The sequence below is a fragment of the Corvus hawaiiensis genome, chromosome 3 (assembly GCF_020740725.1).
Source record: "Corvus hawaiiensis isolate bCorHaw1 chromosome 3, bCorHaw1.pri.cur, whole genome shotgun sequence".
NCBI classification, from domain to species: domain Eukaryota; kingdom Metazoa; phylum Chordata; class Aves; order Passeriformes; family Corvidae; genus Corvus; species Corvus hawaiiensis.
Window position 1 is genome coordinate 1,867,331 of NC_063215.1, and position 22,292 is coordinate 1,889,622.

Consider the following 22,292-nt stretch of genomic DNA (forward strand, 5'->3'; position numbering starts at 1 on the left):
TTCCCCCCTTTTCCCCCTTTTCCCCCTTTTTCCCCCCTTTTCTCCCTTTTTCCCCCTTTTTCCCCCTTTTTCCCCCTTTTCCCTCCTTTTCCCCTCTCCTTTTCCCTCCTTTTCTCCTCCCTTTTTTCCTCCTCCTCCTTTTTTCTTCCTTTCCCCCCCTTTTTTTCTTTCCTCTTTTTTTCCTCCTCCTTTTCCCCCCCTTTTCCCATTTTTTTCTCTCCTGGTTTTTTCCTCCCCTTTTTCTCCTCCTTTTTTTCCTCCTCCTTTTTTCCTGCTCCTTCTCCCTCCCTTCCCCCCCATTTTTTCCTTCCCCCCCCTTTCCCCCCATTTTTCCCCTTTTCCCCCATTTTTCCCCTTTTCCCCCATTTTTCCCCTTTCCCCCATTTTCCCCCTTTTCCCCCATTTTCTCCCTTTTTCCCCATTTTCCCCCTTTTTTCCCCTCCTTTTCCTCCTCCAGCAGCACAGAGCCCTTCCCTGCCTGCTGGGGATTCCCTGACATCCCAGCCTTTAATCCCAGCCTTTAATCCCAGGTTTAATCCCAGGTTTAATCCCAGGTTTTGATCCCAGACTTTGCTCCCAGGCTTTAATCCCAGACTTTAATCCCAGATTTAATCCCAGTCTTTGCTCCCAGACTTTAATGCCAGACTGTGACCCCAGACTTTAATCCCCGATTTAATCCCTTACTTTGACCCCAGACTTTAATCCCAGATTTTGCCCTCAGATTTAATCCCAGAGTTTAATCCCAGACTTTGACCCCAGATTTTAATCCCAGACTTTGATCCAAGACTTTAATCCTGGGCTTTAATCCCAGATTTTGCTCTCAGACTTTGGCCTCAGACTTTAATCCCAGACTTTGCTCCTGGATTTTAATCCCAGGCTTTAATCCCAGACTTTGCTCCTGGATTTTAATCCCAGGCTTTAATCCCAGGCTTTAATCCCAGACTTTGCTCCTGGATTTTAATCCCAGGCTTTAATCCCAGACTTTGATCCTGGATTTTAAACCCAGACTTTGCTCCCAGATTTTGCTCCTGGAGTTTAATCCCAGACTTCGACCCCAGGCTTTAAACCCAGGCTTTACTCCCAGACTTTGATCCCAGACTTTAATCCTGGATTTTAAACGCAGACTTTGACCCCAGATTTTAATCCCTGACTTTGATTTTAGACTTTAATCCCAGACCTTAATCCCAGATTTTGCTTCTAGATTTTAATCCCAGACTTCTATCCCAGGCTTTAATCCCAGACTTCATTCCCAGATTTTAATCCCAGACTTCTATCCCAGGCTTTAATCCCAGACTTCATTCCCAGATTTTAATCCCAGACTTCTATCCCAGGCTTTAATCCCAGACTTCATTCCCAGATTTTAATCCCAGACTTCAATCCCAGATTTTAATCCCGGATTTTAGACCCAGAGTTTACTCCCAGACTTTAATCCCAGGCTTCAATCCCAGCCTTTAATCCCAAGATTTAATCCCAGACTTTAATCCCGGATTTTAAACCCAGAGTTTGCTCCCAGGCTTTAATTCCAGGCTTCAATCCCAGCCTTTAATCCCAAAATTTAATCCCAGACTTTAATCCCGGATTTTAAACCCAGAATTTGCTCCCAGGCTTCCATCCCAGCTTTAATCCCAGCTTTAATCCCAGGCTTTCCTCTTTTCCCTGGATCCCCGGCTCTATCCACAGGAACCTCTCCCTTGCCCCCACTTCCTCCCTTCCTGGCCTCTCCCCCTCTCCAGGCAGGGATTTGGGGACATTTTTGGGATCCCGGAGAATTTTCCCACCATCTCCCGCCTTTTCCTTCTCGCTCTTCCCAGAATTTTTTTGATTATTCCCAAACCTCCAAAAAAAAAAGGGGGGAAACGGGGGGGAAAAGCCCCAGGAAAGGTGAAAAGGCCGTTTTTGCAGCCGCCTCTGGAACGGGATTTTCCGGAGAAATCCAAGGAAAAGTTGGGGATCCCTTTGCGACTCCGGGATTCCTTCGGGGTTCCTGTTCCGGGAGTGCCGGGGACGCTTCCGCTGCCGCCCGCCCTCATCCCAGGGGTGCTTTGCCGGATGGGCCGGAGCCTTTCCCTGCTTTTCCTGCTTTTTCCCCCTTTTTCCTCCTTTTTTCCCTTTTTTCCTCCTTTTTTCCTCCTTTTTTCCTCCTTTTTTCCTCCTTTTTTCCTCCTTTTTTCCTCCTTTTTTCCTCCTTTTTTCCTCCTTTTTCCACCTTTTAACCACCAAAAACCCCAAAACCCCCAAACCCCCCAAAACCACCAAAAAACCACCATTTTCCCCATTCCTCCTTTTTCCTGCTTTCCTGCAAATTCCCCCCCACTTTTTCCTCCTTTTCCCCCCTCCTTTTTCTCCTTTTCCCTCCTTTTTCTTCCTTTTTCCTGCTTTTCCTCCTTTTTCCCCCCTCTTTTTTCTCCTTTTCCCCTCCCTTTCCCTCCTTTTTCCCTCCATTTTCCCCCTTTTTTCTCCTTTTCCCCTCATTTTCCTCCTTTTTTCCCTCTCCCTCCTTTTCCCTCCTTTTCCCCCTCCTTTTCCCCTCCTTTTTCCCACCTTTTCCCCTCCTTTTTCCCACCTTTTCCCCTCCTTTTTCCCACCTTTTCCCCCTCCTTTTCCCCCTCCTTTCCCCCTCCTTTCCCCCTCCTTTTCCCCTCCTTTTCCCCTCCTTTTCCCCTCCTTTTCCCCTCCTTTTCCCCTCCTTTTCCCCTCCTTTTCCCCTCCTTTTCCCCTCCTTTTCCCTCCTTTTTCTCCCTTTTCGCCCCTTTTTTCCCGTTTTCCCCTCCTTTTTCCCCCTTTTCCCCTCCCTTCCCCCTCCAGTTTCCCTCCTTCCCTCCTTTTCCCCTCCTTTTCCCCTCCTTTTCCCCTCCTTTTCCCCTCCTTTTCCCCTCCTTTTCCCCTCCTTTTCCCCTCCTTTTCCCCTACTTTTCCCTTTTTGTCCCTTTTTCCCTCCTTTTCCCTCCTTTTTGCCCCTTTTTGCCCCTTTTCCCCTCCTTTTCCCCTCCCTTTCCCCTCCTTTTCTCTCCCCCCTTTTCCCCCCTTTTCCCTCCTTTTCCCTCTCTTTTCCCTCTCTTTTCCCTCCCTCTTCCCCTCCTTTTCCCCTCCTTTTCCCCTCCTTTTCCCCTCCTTTCCCCTCCTTTTCCCTCCTTTTTGCCCCTTTTCCCCTCCTTTTCCCCTCCCTTCCCCTCCCCAGTTTCCCTCCTTTCGTCCTTCTTCCCTCCTTTTCTCCTCCTTTCCCCTCCTTTTCTCCCTCTTCCCGCCTCGTTTTCCCCCCGTTTCCCATCCTTTTTCCCGTCCTTTTCCCCCTCCTTTTCCCCCTCCTTTTCCCCCTCCTTTTCCCCCTCCTTTTCCCCCTCCTTTTTCCCCTCCTTTTCTCTCCCCCCTTTTCCCCCTTTTCCCCCTTTTCCCCCTTTTCCCCCTTTTCCCCCTTTTCCCCCTTTTCCCCCTTTTTCCCCCTTTCCCCCCTTTCCCCCCTTTTCCCCTCCCTTTCCCCTCCCTTTCCCCTCCCTTTCCCCTCCAGTTTCCCTCCTTTCCCCCTCCTTTCCCCCTCCTTTTCCCTCCTTTTCCCTCCTTTCCCCTCCTTTCCCCTCCTTTTCCCTCCTTTTCCCTCCTTTCCCCTCCTTTCCCCTCCTTTCCCCTCCTTTTCCCTCCTTTCCCCTCCTTTTCCCCTCCTTTTTCCCCTCCTTTTCTCTCCCCCCTTTTCCCCCTTTTTCCCCCTTTTCCCCCTTTTTCCCCCTTTTTCCCCTTTTTCCCCCTTTCCCCCCTTTCCCCCCTTTCCCCCCTTTTCCCCTCCCTTTCCCCTCCAGTTTCCCTCCTTTCCCCCTCCTTTCCCCCTCCTTTTCTCCCCGTTTTCCCCCCGTTTTCCCCCCGTTTTCCCCCCGTTTTCCCCCCGTTTTCCCCCCTTTTCCCCCCATTTTCCCCCCATTTTCCCCCCATTTTCCCCCCTTTTCCCCCCTTTTCCCCCCTTTTCCCCCCTTTTCCCCTCCTTTCCCCCTCCTTTTCCCCTCCTTTTCCCCCGTTTTCCCCCCTTTTCCCCCTTTTCCCCCAGCGCATTCCCGGGATTCCGCTGTCCCCTCTCCTGTCCCCGCTAGGTCGCAGTGTCCGCCCGCCGCTGGCACCGCCGCTCCTCCCTCCCAGCGCCGCCTCCTTCCCGCGCTTGTTTTCCCAAAAAAACCCCCCAAATCCAGCAAGTTTTTAACCTGGGATCCCGGAATTATTTGGGATGGGAAAGAACTCCAGGATGGGCGAGTCGCACGCCGCTGATCCCGACTTTGTCACCGGCTCCGGGCTCTGAGTGCCGCGTCCAGGAATTCCTGGGATTCCTCCAGGGGTGAGGATTCCCAACATCCCTGGGCAGCTGGAAAACCCTTTCCAGGCAGGAATTATTCCCAAATCCAAGCGGAACTTCCCCTGGTGCAACCCACTTATCCCATCCCTGTTCCCTGCGAGAGATCCCGATCCCACCTGGCTGCTCAGGGAATTCCAGAGGGGGAAAATTCCCTCTGGAACCTCCTTTTCTCCAGGCTGAGCCCCTTTCCCAGCTCCAAACCTTTCCCAGTTTTCCATCCTGGAGCATTCCATGGTGACACAAATCCAGGAGCCGGCACTCAGCCTTGGGGACCTTCACACCATCGCCCTCATCCCATGGATCCAGCCCTTCCCGATGATCCCGATCCCTCCGGCATTCCCACATCCCACCCACCTCATCCCATGGATCCAGCCCTTCCCGATGATCCCGATCCCTCCGGCATTCCCACATCCCACCCACCTCATCCCATGGATCCAGCCCTTCCCAATGATCCCGATCCCTCCGGCATTCCCACATCCCACCCACCTCATCCCACGGATCCAGCCCTTCCCAATCCCGATCCCGATCCCGATCCCGATCCCTCTGGCATTCCCTCATCCCACCCACCTCATCCCATGGATCCAGCCCTTCCCAATCCCGATCCCTCCGGCATTCCCTCATCCCACCCACCTCATCCCACGGATCCAGCCCTTCCCAATCCCGATCCCGATCCCGATCCCGATCCCTCCGGCATTCCCGCATCCCACCCACCTCGGAGTCACCTCCACCCTCACTGAGGGTTCCTTGATCCCAAATCTTCCCTAGAAATCCCAAGTGGGAGCAGCTCTGATCCCACTGGTGACCGTCCCCATTCCCGATTATTCCCATCCAGCCCCGTTTAACCCAGGGAAAATCCCACCCCTCCAAGCCGGCTTCTCCAGGAGAATTCCAGTATCCCAAAAAATCCTGGAAGCTCCAGGGAGGGGTGAAAAGGCGCTGGATTGGCCTGGAGCCCTCCCCTCCACTCCAACGCGCCTTCGGATGCGAAAAAAACCCCAGATAATTTGATAGAATTTTATTTTTTCATGGATGTGGAGGTGGAAAAGGAACTGGAAAAGGCGAGGGAAGAGGAGATGGAGCTGAAGGGGGGTCCCAGGAGGGGAAAAACAGGGAAAAACCAGATTAAAAATTGCATCCCGGGAACACCAAACGGATGCAATTCCTACAATTCCCGCAGGGAGTTTGGGGACCTCGGATCCCACCTCGCCCCAATCCCAAAAAAATTCCCCTCCCACCAGTCCGAGGCTTCTCCCAATCAATTTTTTAATCGCCGACCGCTGTCCTGAAGAACCTGGGAATTCCCTTGGGATGGCTCCTCCTCACCCCCCGCCACCACGCGGGGCAGCGATGCCGCTCCCATCCCTAAATCCACGGCGATCCCAAATTTCCAGCTGCTGGGGAAAGCTGGAAAAAGCTATGGATGGATCCAGGTGGAAATTCCCGTTGTCTCCCTCAAACCCTAAAACCCCACTTTTTATCCCATTTCCCCGCTCCACCCACCCCTGGCTCCACCCCATTCCTCACCAACGGGATCGCCCTTCCCGCAGCTCTTCCGCGCCACGGCATTCCTGGATTTTATTTTTTTAAATACACCCCAAAATCTCCACTTTTTTTCTCCCCCAGCCCCGTAAATCCAAGGAATTCCCGTGGGATGGGACAGCGGGAAGCTGCTCACGCCCGAGTGACGGTGGCCAGTCGCAATCAGATCGTAGAAACAGTAAACTGATTTATTAATCCTTTTGCTATGTACAAGTTTAATGGAGAAATCTTTGTAGGAAACAATTAAAAACAACAACATTTCGGGATTATCCTGGAATTTTTTCCCTATTTTTTTTTTTTGGTTTTTTGGGTGCTTTTTCCCAGCGGGATTCTCGTCTTTTACGGTTTTTTGGTGGTTTTTTTTTAAACAAAGGAAGGCGACGGCGGCGGCGCCGCGGGTGAGGCCGGGATAAACTTCGGGAAGGGGGTGGGGGTTTTTTTTTGGGATGAAGCGGGAAGGAGGGAATCGGCCGGATTTGGATTGTCCTCCTGGGAATGATGTGGGGAAATCCCACATTTTCTGGGGTTGGGACGCGCCGGGAAGGCGCTGGCGGGTCGAGGTGCAGAGCAAAGGCGTCGGCCCCGGCGTGGTCACGAAATTCCAAGGAAAGCGCTCGGAAAAAGGGGGGAATGGCGGCAACAAAACGAAACAAAAGAGGGGGAATTGAAACGAAAATAAATGAGGATTTACAGAATTTTGGGGAGCTGGGCGGGAGTCGGGATGCGACCCTTGAAAGTTGGGAATGAATCCCACGGGAAGCCAAAATCCCATCTCCAGAGCTGGGAAAATCTGGGAATTCGGGGTTGATTTTGCTGGACGCAAATCGGCCAAAAAAACCCCAAACTCCAAAACCAAAGCCCCGCCCCCACCTCCCGCCAAAAAAAAAAAAAAAAAAAAAAATCCCCAATTTTTTCCGGCAAAAATTCCGTTGTTTTTTGTTTTTCCTGTACTTTGCATCGATTTCCGCCCGTTCCGCGTGGATCCCTCCCTCCCTCCCGTCGGAATTCGCGCTCCCGTCGGAATTCGTCGGCTCCGGGGTTAAATGTGGCTTTAAGTGGGTGAAGAGCAAAGAGATTTCGGGTCTGAAGCGCTTTGGGGTCCGGCAGAGAGAGGATGGAGCGGCTGGGGCAGGAGCAGGGTTTAATTTTGCCTGTGCCGGGCAGAAGGTGCTGGGAAGCGGTGCCGGAACGCTACAAAAAAAATACAAAATAAAATCGGGAAAAAAGGAAAAAAAAAAAAAAAAAAAAAAGGAGAAGGAAAAAAATTAAAAAAAAAAAAAAAGAAGGAATTAAAGAGGGGGGAAAAAAAAGGAGGAAAAAATAAAAAGAAGGAAAAAACCAAAAAACAACAACAACAAAAAAAAAAGCAGCTGCTGAGCCGAGAGCGGAGGGAGCGAGGGGTTCTCCCTCCCTGGGATTGGGATGGAGGAAATCCCGGGATTTAGGGAGGGGGGGGGAAAAAAAGGAAAAATGGGAAAAAAACCCCCAAAGTGGAAAAATGTTAAAATTCTCCCAAATCTGGAATTTGGGGGGGTGGGGGAGAGGGGTGGGGGGAGTCTCGGCAGCTGCAGGGGAAGAGGGGGCTCCGAGCGTCCCGGAATTCCGGAATTCCCTTGGGAATGGCGGCGTGGGATCAACCCCGGCTCAACGGGGGCAGCGGGGACTGGACGGGAACAATTCCGGGCGGGAATTGTTTCATTTCCACGTGGAGCAGTCCTGGTTTTCTTTAATCTCTTTTTCTTTAATCTCTTTTTGTTGAATCCCTTTTTATTTAATCCCTTTTTATTTTTTTACATTTTTAATTTACTCGACCTCAACTTTTGCTCCTCGTTAAAATTTGGTTTAAATGCTTTCATCCCGCTTATTTTAAATGTTTTACCTCCTTTTTTAAGCTTCTTTTAAATAATTTGGAGCGATCTTTTATTCCTTTTAAATGATTTTGATCTTTTTATTAATTTCCTTTTAAATACTTTAAAATTTAATCTTTATTCCTTTTAAATATTTTTGAAATTCATTCTTTATTCCTTTTAAATACTTTTGAAATTTTTTTATATTTCTTTTATATACTTCTGAAATTCATTTTTTATTCCTTTTAAAATTTTTTAATTCCTTTTTTGTTTCTTTTAAGTATTTTCCCTTTCTCCTCACCCTTTTTAAATCGAAATCATTGAAGTTATTTGATTTTCAGGGATGGAAATTCTCTTTTTTTTTTTCATTTAGCTGCTTCTTTCCTTTAGCGTTCTTTCCCATTGCCTTTGACTTGCAAACCGTTCTCAATCTCAATTTTTGGGTTTTTTTTTTTTTTTAATGAAAAATCTGTAACATTTTCCTCACTTCTTTTTGAATTCCTGATTTCTTTTTTTTTTTCCCTATTTTTTGGGGGACATTTTTGTACTGGGGGGAACCAACCCGTGCTGGACGTGGAGCACAAACCCCTTCAGCCCATCCTCTCTGGGCGGGAGGGTGACCCCGAAGGTGACCCCGAAGGTGACCCCGAAGAAGGCCCTTCCCGCGCCGCCTCCGCGTCCCTCCCCGGCCTCCAATTTGGCGTTTCCGAGCCATTTCCGAATGGATTCTCTTTGTGATGGCCCCCTTGTTGGATGGCACCCATGGAATGTGGCGGGCAGGGGTGGAGGGTTGGCGTTCGGCGGCCCCGGCGGGGTCTCGGTTTAGATCTCGTTGTGCTCGCCGGTGCCGCCGCCGAGGCCGTACTCACTGGAGCGCGGCGCCATCCCCAGGTACTGCTTCAGGAACTCGCTAAACCTCTTCTGGTTGTTCCACTTCCGAGCCGACTTGCGCACCCCGATGAAGCCCCCGTACCTCTTCTGCACCCCCTTGGCCGCCGGCGCCGGGCGCCAGCCGCCCATTCCCGGCGGGAAGCGGCCGAGCCGCCGGGAAATGTCCTCCTCGGGAGGCTGCGGGAAGGTGCCCGGCGCGGCCTCGTCGGCGTCGGCCCCGCGGCGCCGCAGCAGCTCGGTGACCTGGAGAGGGTTGGCCGGGCCCGCCGGCAGCGCCGGAGCCGCGCCGGGCCAGGGCTCGGCGGCGAGGTCGCGGGGCCGCGGGGCGGCTCGGCTGGCGGCCGCGCACAGCTCCCAGGTGGCCCTCGGCACGGCTTCGCCTTCGCACTCCAGGATGCAGATCTGCGAGGGAAACACGGATGGACGTCAGAGGGATGGAGCACCCGCGACTGTGCCCCAAAGCGGGGAATGGTTGGGTTGGAAGGGACCTCCGAGAGCATCCAGATCCAGGTACTCCGGCATCCCCGCGCTTCCAGCCCATCCGACACCCAACCGCGCCCACGGAAAGGGGCCGGCAGCTCGTCAGCACTTCCCTGGCCTCATCCTGGGAGGTGTCCCCTCCCAAAGCCCGTTCCCAGAGTGGAGATGCTCAGCACCCGTCTCCAACCTTCCCCCGACACGCTCTGCTCTTCCCGTTGAATTCCACGCTCCTGCTCCACCATTCTGGGCTCTGCTGGGCCCTTCAACCCAAAAGCCATCGAGTCATGGGATGGTGGAGCTGGGATGGGACGGGCTGGTGGAGCTGGGACGGGACAGGATGGTGGGACAGGCTGGTGGAGCTGGGATGGGATGGAACGGTGGAGCTGGGATGGGATGGGACGGTGGGGCTGGGACGGGACGGGATGGTGGAGCTGGGACGGGACGGGATGGTGGAGCTGGGACGGGACGGGATGGTGGAGCTGGGACGGGACGGGATGGTGGAGCTGGGATGGGACGGGATGGTGGAGCTGGGATGGGATGGGATGGTGGAGCTGGGACGGGACGGGATGGTGGAGCTGGGACGGGACGGGATGGTGGAGCTGGGACAGGCTGGTGGAGATGGGATGGGATGGGATGGGAAGGGATGGGATGGGATGGGATGGGATGGGATGGGATGGGATGGGATGGGATGGGAAGGAATGGTGGAGCTGGGAAGGAATGGTGGAGCTGGGATGGGATGGTGGAGCTGGGAAGGGATGGGATGGTGGAGCTGGGACGGGATGGGATGGTGGAGCTGGGACAGGCTGGTGGAGATGGGATGGGATGGGATGGTGGAGCTGGGATGGGATGGGACGGTGGAGCTGGGATGGGATGGTGGAGTTAGGACAGGACGGTGGAGATGGGATGGGATGGGATGGGATGGGATGGGATGGGATGGGATGGGATGGGATGGGATGGGATGGTGGAGGTGGGAAGGGACCTCTGGCCCGTTCCCATGGCAGGTCCCGGTGCCTGGAGCTGTTCCTCCCCCGGGACGGGACTTTGCTCCTCTCCTTGCTGCTCTTCCCGAGGTTTCTCCAGCTGGGAACGTTCCTCCGGATGGCAGCGGGACCCTGTGGGCTCCCCCCACCCCTCCCAGCATCGCAGCCTCTGCTGAGGGTGCTCCTGCCCCGTTATCCGGAACAAGTCCAGCTCCTCCAGGTTCGACTCCACCTCACTGCCCCGGGATTGGCCCTGAGGATGTCACGGGACACGGGGATGAAGGTCCAGCCCGGCTGTCCGGCTGCAGAGAGCCCCGGCGCTGGTCAGGCACTGCTTCCCCTCCATAAATCCCCGCTGGCTGCTCCCGGTGACATTCCCGTGCTCCAAACCTTCGGGGAAGCTCTGCAGGACGATGCGCTCCAACACCTCGCTGGGGATCCATGGGAAGCTTCCCAGATCCTCCTCCACGCCTTCCTCAAAGGCAGCGGTGACCTTTGGATCCTCCAGCCCCCAGGAACGGGCCCCCCTCACCACGTCCCTTTGTCACAGGTGTCCCTGGGCTCCCTCAGCGCGCACGGGTTCATCCCACCACGGTTGTGCCTCATCCATCGGAGCCGGACGCAGACCCGGCACAGCGCCCAGGGAAAACCATCCAGAAAAGATCATGGAAGAGCCAAACTCAACAAACACCAGAAGGAGCCGTGGGTGGAAGGCCCAGAAGGGAAGGGTTGTCCTCCTGCACGCGGAATCGTCTCCATCCCGGCGTCTCCTTCACGGCGGGGTCCTTCAAACGCCGAACCCCAGCTGGGGATGCCGTGCTGGAGGACATCGGGGATCCCGTGGCCGCCTGCAGGCCCCAAAGCTCTGCCGAACTTCTCTTCTTGGGACCATCAGCTCGGCCAAGAGGGAGGTGCCACAAGTCCCGGCGTGGTCGCTCAGGGCTGCAGCTCCATCGGCTCTTCCCATCCCCGAGGGCTCCGCCGACAAAACCCAAAAGAAGGGGAATTGTCCCCAAGCGAGGCGGTGAGGAGCGTTTTGTAGGATGGGGCCTTGTGGGGTCACCGAGGGCATCCTGCTCTGAGCCGAGGTCCTCTCCTGGGATTTCCAAGGCTTTGGAAGGGTCTGCGCCGATGGAAGTGATGGATCTGTGCAGTTCGAGAGGATTCAGCCCAGCCGCACCATCAGAGGTCCTGGCACCCTCCAGCACGGACATCCCGGGCTCCTCGGCCGTGGAGCTGTGGTCTGAATTCCCACGGAAACGGCTCGGAGCGGGTTGGGAATGCTCGGCAAGCAGCAGCCGATGATCCTCCACATCCAGCGCCAAAACCACCTGGGGAGGCTCTTCCCGATCTTTGCTTGGTGCCTCTGTGGGTTTTGGGGAGCGGGATGGGGCGATTCACCCACAGCTGGAGGAGCAGCTGGTCCCTGTCCCTCCCTGGCACCGGGAATTCCGGGGAATCTCCTGCTCCCACCTCCGACGGAGCTGACGGGACTTCCTCGGGCCTTGCTTTGGTGGAAGGGTTGCACCAAATCCCACCGCGAGGCTTCTTCCAGCCCAAACGGAGCCTCAGAAGACCCCAAATCCCTCCGCTCCCGGTTCAAACCGCTCTTTCTTTGGGATCGGACCTGCCATGGGATCCAGGGGCCACCAACCATCCCAGGTTCTCTCCCAGTTTCCGGCTGGAGCTCCAAGAGCAGGACCAGGCAGGAAGAAGGTGCTGGTGCCTTCAAACCAACATTTTGGGGCCAAACCAGCGTGGTGGCCCCCCAAAACTTGGTGGCAGTGACGTGCCCTTGGTGGCACTGGGGTGGCTCCAGCCTCTCCTGGAAGTCTCTGGTCCCTCCCGAGATTTTTGGGGGGATATTTCCCAACCCTGGGGGCCTTCCGAGCTGCCGGCTCCTTTTGGGAAGGGGGGGACGTGCTGGGATTTGTCATTCCGGATAAACAGGGGAGTGGGCGGGGAGAGGTGATGGATAATCCCTCGGGAATGGCGGAGACGGGATCGCAGCCGGCCGGGACACGGCCACGGCTCAGCGGAGCGGAAAAGGATCGGAGCTGGGAAAAGCCCAAATTGCGGGATTATGGCTCTTCCCATCCAGGGTGGGAGGCAAATCGAGACCGGGAGCGGGATTTCGGAGGCTCCTCAGAGGATGGGGTTGGGATGGGTGAGGAGCAATGGGGGATGAAAGCTGGGGGTGTTTGGGGTCCCGATTTGGGATCTTCGCCCTCCCTCGGGACCACCCCGGTGCCCACGGACAGCGACAGCAGGCGGCACCTCCCCCTCCAAACCCAAATCCCACCCCGGGACCCCAATCCCGCTCAGGGAGGAGGGCGCCCACGGGACTGGGGACAAGGGGCCGCGGCGGCACTCACGAGGACGTCGAAGCTGTCGCGGTAGAGCTGGCGGTCGCAGTGCAGGCAGTCGCCCCGGCAGTCGCCCCGCGCCTGGGCGAAGAGGCACAGCAGCAGCAGGTCCCAGAGCACGGCCCTCATGGTGGCTGCGCACGGCAGGGACGGACCCGTCAAAACCCCGCGAAATCCTGTCAAAACCCCGCGAAATCCCGCCGAAACCCCGCGAAATCCCGCCAAAACCCCGCGAAATCCCGCCAAACCGGGACGGTGCCTGCACCAAAACGTGCCTGGCCTCAGCCCAGCCTCTCCCTGCCGAAATTATCCCGTTGGGAAAGGAGCTGCTCCCAAAAAGGATCCGGAGTGTTCCGGGTGCGTTTTTTCCGGGCACTCTCATGGCAGAGGTCCCGGCCGGGGCTGGACGTGGTGGGGCAGCGCATTCCCAGCTGTTCCCGGAGCTGGATGGTTCCCATCCGTGCCATTTCCCGCTCCGGGCTGGTTTTGGGGAGCTGCCAGCCCTGTCCCTATCCTAGGATGGTTCAAGTCAATCCTCAGATCATGGATTGCTGGGATCTGAGCCCAATTCCCACAGAATTCCCATAGAATTCCGTGTCCCTGCGGGTTCTACCAACATCAGTGACCGACACGACCCAGGCCTCGCACTTCCCTCCCAGTTCCCGGAGCTTCATCCCGGTGGCCACCTGGGAACGGGAACGTGGATCCTCCCCATCCCTCTTTGCCCTCATCCTGCCGGGAAAAGGGATCCGGCTTCTCCGGGGTCGTCGGGAGCAGATCCCGGAGCTGTGTGGGACCAGGGGTAGGGGATAAATATGGGGTCGGATAGAGGGGACAGAGAGGGGACGGGGAGGTGGCACCAGGGGTAAGGGATAAATATGGGATCAGAGAGGACAGAGAGGGGCAGGATGGGGAGGTGGCACCAGATTTATGGGATAAATATGGGATCGGATAGAGGTGACCAGGACAGAGAGGTGGCACCAGGGTTAGGGGATAAATATGGGATCAGAGGGGACAGAGGTGACCAGGATGGGGAGGTGGCACCAGGTTTATGGGATCAGACAGAGGTGACCAGGACAGGGAGGTGGCACCAGGGTTAGGGGACAATGAAGGGACCACACAGAGGGGACAGAGAGGGGCAGGATGGGGAGGTGGCACCAGATTTATGGGATAAATATGGGATCGGATAGAGGTGACCAGGACAGGGAGGTGGCACCAGGGTTATGGGATAAATACGGGACCGGACAGAGGTGACCAGGACAGGGAGGTGGCACCAGGGTTAGGGGACAATGAAGGGACCGGACAGAGGTGACAGAGAGGGGCAGGATGGGGAGGTGGCACCAGGTTTATGGGATCAGACAGAGGTGACCAGGACAGGGAGGTGGCACCAGGTTTATGGGATAAATATGGGATCAGACAGAGGTGACCAGGACAGGGAGGTGGCACCAGGGTTAGGGGACAATGAAGGGACCACACAGAGGGGACAGAGAGGGGCAGGATGGGGAGGTGGCACAAGATTTATGGGATAAATATGGGATCAGACAGAGGTGACCAGGACAGGGAGGTGGCACCAGATTTATGGGATAAATATGGGATCAGACAGGACAGAGGTGACCAGGACGGGGAGGTGGCACCAGGTTTATGGGATAAATATGGGATCAGACAGAGGTGACCAGGACAGGGAGGTGGCACCAGGTTTATGGGATCAGACAGAGGTGACCAGGACAGGGAAGTGGCACCAGGGTTAGGGGACAATGAAGGGACCGGACAGAGGTGACAGAGAGGAGCAGGATGGGGAGATGGCACCAGATTTATGGGATAAATATGGGATCAGAGGGGACAGAAAGGACCAGGACAGGGAGGTGGCACCAGGTTTATGGGATAAATACGGGACTGGACACAGGTGACCAGGACAGGGAGGTGGCACCAGGTTTATGGGATAAATATGGGATCAGACAGAGGTGACCAGGACAGGGAGGTGGCACCAGGTTTATGGGATAAATACGGGACTGGACAGAGGTGACCAGGACAGGGAGGTGGCACGAGGGTTAGGGGATAAATACGGGACCACACAGAGGTGACAGAGAGCACCAGGACAGGGATGTGACACCCAAACCCCTCCACGCTGGAAGATCCCCCCCAACCCCTGGATGAGAGCAAGGACCCCTCGCTGGCGGCAGCTCTGCGCCATCCCCGCTGATTTTGGGGACACCTGAGCACCTGCGGAGGGGGTCCCCAATTTCCCCCCCCCCCCGTTTCCCAAAGACGCCCCCGCGCTCCTCGAGGAGCCACGGAGCATCCTGCGGGCTCCCTGCCTGGCACGACGGTCACCTTTTGTCCCCGGCAGCCGGGCGGTGACAACTCGCGCCTGTCATTTGCCGGAGGGTCCGGGGGGAAGCTGATAAGGAGCAGGAATCGAGGCTTAATCTCCATCGAGTCATTAAAAGCGGCCGGGTGAGTCACAGGCTTGGCACGAAGCTCCCGGGAGAGGGCAAAATTCCTCCCCCCCGCCGCCAGCCCGGGAAAAGCAGGATGGGCAGAGCCGGGGAAGGAGCTGCCACCCCTCTGTCGCTGTCCCCAAGAGGTTCCCGAGTCCTGGGGAGAGCGGGGAGGAGGCGCCGAGGTTCCTGCGCGGTTCGTGGGAAGGTGGGATCGGGATGGGCCGGGAAAAGAGGGAGCGGATCCCGCTTTGTGCATCCTCCCCCCCCCCCCCGCCCCAAAATTCAACCAGGGAAAAGGGAAGGACGCTTTTAGGGGATTTTCTTCCTGGGGGAGGGTGGTGACAGCTCCAAGCCCCTTCCCGAGTTTCCCAGCCACGAATCCGTGGGGGGAAAAAAAAAAAAAAGGATGTGTGTTTTCCCCATTTCCCCCAATATTTCAGTTTCCCCTATTTTTTTTCCTATTCTTTCCGATTTCCCCCCGTTATTTCCATTCCCCCTGTTTTTCCCTATCCCCCCCTCCCCCCTTCTTCCCCCTTTCCCCACATTTTTTCTCCCCCCCCCCCATTTTTTCACCATTTTAAACAATATTTTTTCCTCCGGGAAAACCCAGCCTGGGCCTTCTTTCCCAAGGGATGCTCCGGTCGTGCCCGGGGATGTCACGGCCACCCCAAAAAGCTCCTCCCGGGTACAAATCTTCCTTTTCCTCCCCAAAAAACGACCCCCCATCCATGCCGGAGGGATGTGCCAGGACACGGCCGCTCCATCCCCGCTGCCCCAAGGGTGAATCCATGGAGTTTTCCACGCGGTTGAATCACCCTCATTAATTTGGGGAGGAATAAAAACAATAAAAAAATGAGGTTTCTGTGGATTTTTGTGGGGTTTTGGGTTTTTTTGTTTTTTTTTTTTCTGGAAATCCAGCCTGCGGTTGAGATAACGGCGGGGTTTATCCATCAGGAAAAGCGGCTTTTATGGATTGCTCCGGCTGGGATGAGGTGGGAGACGCTGCCTTCTCCATTCTGGGAGCAGCGGGAACGGGAATAAGGCGAGGAGAGGAGGTGGAAGGGGCAGCAGGTGCTGCCTGCAATGGGATTTTATCCGCTCCATTTGAGGCGATTCGGGCCGGGAGCTCGCGGGCAGCTCCCAGCGCCTCTTCCCATGCGATTATCCCGGCTGTGGGATCGCCATCCTCCTGCCCCAAACACCTCCTCCAAGGATGCTCCGGCATTCCCGGTTTGGGATCGGCCCCGCCACGTGAGGGGCACATCCCGCAGCATTCCCGCTTCCCACTGCCGGGGTAAAACCAGCACGAATCTCCCTTTTTTTCCCCCCCCCCCCTTCCTGGAGCCAAGGCCTGATCCAGAGGGTGACACAGAGGCGGCCGGGAAGGATCCATGGAAGGAGGGAAAGCTTTTCCCAGGTGGAAAACAAAAAAAGCAAATTATCATCCAAGAGTGTCCCCCGCTAAATCCCTGCCCTGCTCCCCCAAATCCTGGCTTTGTGCCGGCGGCTTTTGGGGGCATTTCAGGGAGGAAAAGAGGGATTTGGGAATGCTGGGGAGGAGAAGGAGGAGGGAGGGGGGGTTGGCTACAGATGCCCGGTGCTCGGTAGGAAAAATCAGCGCTGCCTTTCCGCGGTGCCCCTCAATCAGGTAATTGGCCATAATTGGCCCAAATGAGGCGCCGCGGTGTGACTGGAAACACAGATGGGAGCCGGGAAAGGCTGCTCGGAGGGGAAAAAACCATCGGGAATAACATTTTTTCCCCCGGCATTCCCGTCTTCTCAGCCGCTCCTTCCTTCTTTTTTTTTTTTTTGTTTGTTTTTGGGGTGGGGGGATCTGAACCGAACAAAGCAACAACAAAAAGAATCCCCCGCTCGTCCCGGTTTTTGTGTGATTTTAGGGCTGGCTCGCAAGGCAGGAGCATCCCGGGGAGGTCCCGAGCCGAAGGGAAAGGAGTGGGAATACGGGATGGGCAAAATCGTGGCGTGGCAGCTCCCCTAAAAAAATTCCCTAAAGCCCAGAAATTCCCTCTATCCCGGAGGAATCCAGCAGCACCCCGCGGCTCCGGGCAGGCCACGCCGCCTCTTGTTGCATCCCCGCTGGATTTTGGGGCTGGAGAGCGAAACTTTTCCTGCGGTGGGATAGCGGGGCCGGCTCCATCCCTCGGGAAGGAGATTTCGTTTCACCCTCAGCAGGGAGCGGATTCAGGGATTCATCCCCGAAGCGAAACCTCCTGGATGAGGAGGGGAGAGATAAAAAAAAAAAAAAACCCAACCCCCCCCCCCAAAAAAAAAAAAAAAAAAAAAAAAAAGCCTGGAAAAAGCAGGGAAGCGGAATTCCTACCTGAGCGGAGCGGAGCTGGCGGCTCCTCGGCTCCGTGACTCGCCCGGCGCCGGAGCGGCTGGGGCTGCTCTGGCCGGGGTTTATATGGCCGGGGTGCACACGCATCCCACACCCCCTCCCCGGACACGTGCGCGCCTGAGCCCACCCCCGGGGGCTGCCGGCGGAGGGATGCGCCAGCCGGGATCGGGAATGCGCGGCTTTTCCTTCCCCCGCATCCATCCCGCACCCATCCCGCAGCCCGAGGATCGCGGAGGGCGGGGTGGGGCGGGACGGCTCCGCACCGTGTGGGGCCGCTTCCCGGATCGGAAGCAGTAGGGATCATCCCCAAGCTCTTCCCAGAGGGATTTGGGGGGGGGGTGTGTGGGGGGGGGGGGGAGGTGTGGAGGGGGGATTTTTCCCACCTGGCTTTCCCCTCAATCCCGGATCCAGCCCCGCTCCCGCGCCCATCCCGCTCCGGCGCGGCGCGGTCCGTGCTGAGCGTCGGGGTGGGAATCGTGGGTTTGGGACTGGCCGGGGGAGAGCAGAAAATTCCAAGCGGGTGTTCCAGGGATGGTGGAAATGCCCGGCGGGAAGCGGAGACCGGGATCTGCCCGCTCCGGCGCCGGGAATTGGCGCTGCTTTTCCTTTGGAAAGGCCGAACCTTCCCCTCCGCCGCTTTCTCCCCCAAACCGGCCCCATCCCATGGGATTTTCTTCCCCCGTCGTTTCAGTGGGAATGCTCATCCCTGCCGGATCCCTCTCCCTGCCGCCACCTCGGGAATCAAAGATTTCAATAATTCAATTCATTCAATCAGGAATCCGGCGCCGCGATCCTAGCTCGGTAATTCCTTGGAATGACTCCCCGGGAAGGGCTGGAGGAGGGAGGGAAGCGTTTTTCCATCTGGGAATTGAGTTTGTGCCCCCCAGGTGGGACCACCTGGGCCTGGAAAAGCCAAAAATTCGGGAAAACGCCCCAAAGAGGGGGGTAGAACATCACAGGAGTGGTTGGAGGGTTGGGATGAGAGCCTGGATTTGGGGGATTTTTAGGGAAAATGGGGTTGGGAAGTGACGCTGTGCCCCATCACATTCCCAGGAGACCGGAACTCATCCTTTTCTTTAAATAAATACATTTTAAATTTATTTTTCTCATTTTAAAAAAAGCAATTTTTGAATAAAAATGTCGCTCCAGTCTTCCCTGGACCACCTGGATTGTCAAGAATTCCCTGGATTTTAGGCCTGGGAGAAGCTCCGTGCTTCCTTTATCCTTTCCCGGGATAATTTCCCAACTCTCAGCGCCTTCATTCCCTCGGCAGCTCCCCAAAATTCCCATTTTTGGGGGGGTTTATTGCCAGAAAAACGCCTTTTCTCCCCAAATTTGGCCGAAGGGATTCGAGCCGGTGAGGAGGAGGAAAAATATCCTTTTTTGAGCATTCCCAGGGTTTTTTTTGGGATCCCTGTAGGTCCCAACGGCCAACCCTGCTGGGCGGGAACAACTTCGGGATGTGGATATTGGAAATCTGGAAAATGCGAATGTTTTAAATGGTTTGGGGGTTTTTTGGCGTTTCTGTCCCAAATCCGTGTCCGAGCATTCCCGACCGCCAATCCCGGCAGGATCCGGAGTGACAGGGAATTTCCAGGGAAAAGCAACGACCCCTTCCAGCAGCAGGACATCAAAAAGATGGGATTCGGCGCCGGGGAAAGGTGGGGAGGATTCCCAAGCTGGGAAACTCGGGAAGTGGGGCTGTTTCCCTGGAATTTTGCATTCCCGCGGTCGCTTTTGGGTTCTGCCTGGATATTTTCCGGCTTAAATCCCGGGATTTTATCCCTTCCTTCAGGAAAATGGGGATCACCTCTTTCCTGATCCAAGCTCAGGCACTGCCAGCTGATTTTCCAGGAGTTTTCCAAGAAATCCGGTGGTCCATGGGAGCCTTGGGAGATGCTTCAAAAAATCCAACTTGGCCGGCCCAAATTTGGGGTGGGAAAAGGCCAAAAATGGGCTCCAGGGAGGTGCTGCTGATTTATTCCCAGCAGGAATGTCGGGATGCTTGGAATTGTGTCCCGTCAGGATGAGGATGAGGGTGGTGAAGGCTCCGTGCAGGCCTGGAAGCTGCTCAGGGATGGGAATTGGAGTGGGAATGGCAGGAGAGGGAATGGCAGGAATGGGAATGGCAGGAATGGGAATGGCAGGAGTGGGAATGGCAGGAGTGGGAATGGCAGGAGAGGGAATGGCAGGAGAGGGAATGGCAGGAGAGGGAATGGAAGGAGAAGGAATGGCAAGAATGGGAATGGCAGGAATGGGAATGGCAGGAGTGGGAATGGAAGGAGAAGGAATGGCAGCAGAGGGAATGGCAGGAGTGGGAATGGCAGGAGAGGAATGGCAGGAGTGGGAATGGCAGGAGTGGGAATGGCAGGAGTGGGAATGGCAGGAGTGGGAATGGAAGGAGTGGGAATGGCAGGAGTGGGAATGGCAGAATGGGAATGGCAGGAGTGAGAATGGCAGCAGAGGAAATGGCAGGAGAGGAAATGCAAGGAGTGGGAATGGCAGGAGTGGGAATGGAAGGAGAGGGAATGGAAGGAGAGGCAATGGCAGGAGTGGGAATGGCAGGAGTGGGAATGGCAGGAGTGGGAATGGCAGGAGAGGGAATGGCAGGAGTGGGAATGGCAGGAGTGGGAATGGCAGGAGTGGGAATGGAAGGAGAAGGAATGGCAGCAGAGGGAATGGCAGGAGTGGGAATGGAAGGAGAGGGAATGGCAGGAGTGGGAATGGCAGGAGTGGGAATGGCAGGAGTGGGAATGGCAGGAGAGGCAATGGCAGGAGTGGGAATGGCAGGAGTGGGAATGGCAGGAGTGGGAATGGCAGGAGTGGGAATGGAAGGAGAAGGAATGGCAGCAGAGGGAATGGCAGGAGAGGAAATGCAAGGAGTGGGAATGGCAGGAGTGGGAATGGCAGGAGAGGGAATGGCAGGAGAGGGAATGGCAGGAATGGGAATGCAAGGAGTGGGAATGGCAGGAGAGGGAATGGAAGGAGTGGGAATGGCAGGAGAGGAAATGCAGGGAGTGGGAATGGCAGGAATGGGAATGGCAGGAGTGGGATTGGCAGGAGTGGGAATGGAAGGAGTGGGAATGGCAGGAGAGGAAATGCAAGGAGTGGGAATGGCAGGAGTGGGAATGGAAGGAGTGGGAATGGAAGGAGTGGGAATGGCAGGAGTGGGATTGGCAGGAGTGGGATTGGCAGGAGTGGGATTTGTGTCCCTGAGGAGCTGGAGGAGCTCAGGAAGGGCTCCTGGCTGAATCCCGGAATTCCCGAGGTTGGAAAAGCCCTCCGAGGTCATCGAGTCCCACCTTGTCCCCAGCTCCGAGTGCCACATCCAGGAATTCCTTGGACACTCCGGGGATGGGGACTCCCCCTTCCACTGCCTGACCCGCCTCTCCAGGCGGGAATTGTTCCCAAAATCCAACCTGAGCCTCCCCTGGAACAACTTGGGGCCGTTCCCTCTTTTCCTGGGAGAAATCCCGATCCCACCTGGCTCCTGTCAGGGAATTCCAGAGGGAAAATTCCCCCCTGAGCCTCCTTTTCCCCAGGCTGAGCCCCTTTCCCAGCTCCCTCAGCCGCTCCCGGTGCTCCAGCCCCATTCCTGTTCCCTGCCCCGGACACGCTCCATGGCTCTGGAATCACACCGGGATTGGCGCTGCTCCGGTTTGGGGTCGGCCCTGATTGAGCGGAGATGGGATCGGAGCCCTCCGGAGCTGCCATCCCACATTCCTGGGAATTCCCGATCCAAGGGGAATTAAAAGTAGCAGCGCCCCAAAATGGGCCAGGAGGAGTTTTAGGGAAAAAAAAAAGCACATGGAGCTGCGGAGCCGGGAATGTCCGGCTGGAGAAGGGAAGGATCCCGGGAATCCTCGGAGCCGCTTCCCGAGCCTGAAGGGGCTCCAGGAGAGCTGGGATTTGGGAAAGGGCTGGAGGGGCAGGAGGCAGGGAATGGCTTCCCAGTGGGAAGGGGGAGCTCGGGCTGGGATCTTGGGAAGGAATTCGCGGCTGGGCTGGAATTCCCAGGGAATGCCCGGATCCCTGGCAGTGCCCAAGGAAAGGTTGGAGCAGCCTGGGATCATCGGGGCAGGTGCCGGCCTTGGAATGGGATGGGATTGAAGCTGCGTGGATCCCAGCCAAAGCATTCCGGGATTCTGGGATGCAGGAGGCTCCGAATCCATGCCCAGGGGTTTTTCGGGAAGTCGGGGACGGGAAAGGGAAGGGAGAGCCTTCCTGGAGTGCCGAGATTCCCAGGGAAGGGCCTGGAGGCCGGAATTCCTTCCCACAGAGGAGTCGGGATGGGGCTGGATCCAATGGCAGGCTGGGAGAGGCGGGAATGGAGGGATTTCCCTGGGAAAGGGGAGCTTGGGAAGGGATTCCTGATGGATTCAGGCCATCCAGACGATGAAATCCAAGGGATTCCTGGATTTTGGGAATGCCTGGAGCTGTCTTTCCTCTCCTTTCATCCCTCCTGGAACAACCTCCGGAGTTTTACGGGATCTTGGGCTCCGAGGAGCAGCCCAAGGAGCGCAGGAACGCTGGGATGAATCCCATGGGATGGGATGTAGCAGAATTCCTTTGTTCCAGTGATGGAAAACGATGGATCCGACCCCAAATATCACAGAATCATGGAATGGTTTGGGCGGGAAGAGACCTTAAGGATCATCTCATTCCCAACCCCAGCCCCCGGCACTTCCGGAGCTCATTCCTTGTCCGGGAGTGGATGAGCCAGCTGGGAATTCTCCCAGGATGGAATTCCAACCTCGAGTTGGGATCACGGCCCCGCTCCGCATCTCCTGCTTCCCACGGGAAAAAATTATTCCCTAGGGAAAAAACTCAGGAAGGGCTGGCGAGGAACCAGACTGGAGCCGGTGACTCATTCCCACCTGGAATTCTTCTGGGATTCCGCGTCCCCCCCCGCATCCAGCAGATTTCTGGAAAATCCCAGGGTTTTTCCAGGAAAATGAGGTTTTGGCCTAGTTCGGATCTTTCCCCCCCGCTCTGTTCTTTGGAATTCCTGCTCCGAGCCATCCTCTGCTGGATGTGGGATGAGGATGGAGATCTG

At 56.2% G+C, this 22,292-nt stretch overlaps 1 protein-coding gene and 1 long non-coding RNA gene across 3 annotated transcripts; both read right to left on the minus strand.

Moving 5' to 3' along the window:
- Nucleotides 1-4,581: 4,581 nt before the first annotated feature.
- LOC125323448 lies at nt 4,582-5,060 on the minus strand. The gene is made up of 3 exons (XR_007202522.1): nt 5,045-5,060; nt 4,688-4,819; nt 4,582-4,621 (listed from the first exon to the last, which is right to left on the minus strand). It is a non-coding gene; the product is annotated as an uncharacterized LOC125323448 (long non-coding RNA).
- A 273-nt stretch (nt 5,061-5,333) lies between these two features.
- PNOC (prepronociceptin) lies at nt 5,334-17,313 on the minus strand. Of its 2 annotated transcripts, XM_048298404.1 has the most exons (5): nt 17,219-17,293; nt 14,768-14,834; nt 12,446-12,570; nt 8,589-9,012; nt 5,334-7,063 (listed from the first exon to the last, which is right to left on the minus strand). In XM_048298404.1, the coding sequence occupies exons 3-5, from the start codon at nt 12,563-12,565 to the stop codon at nt 7,014-7,016; spliced, it is 594 nt and encodes a 197-aa protein (XP_048154361.1). In that variant the 5' UTR covers nt 12,566-12,570; nt 14,768-14,834; nt 17,219-17,293; the 3' UTR covers nt 5,334-7,013. The 2 variants fall into 2 exon arrangements, with proteins under 2 accessions (XP_048154361.1, XP_048154360.1); XM_048298403.1 differs by lacking the exon at nt 14,768-14,834 and having other exon boundaries at nt 17,219-17,313.
- Between the last annotated feature and the right edge of the window lie 4,979 nt (nt 17,314-22,292).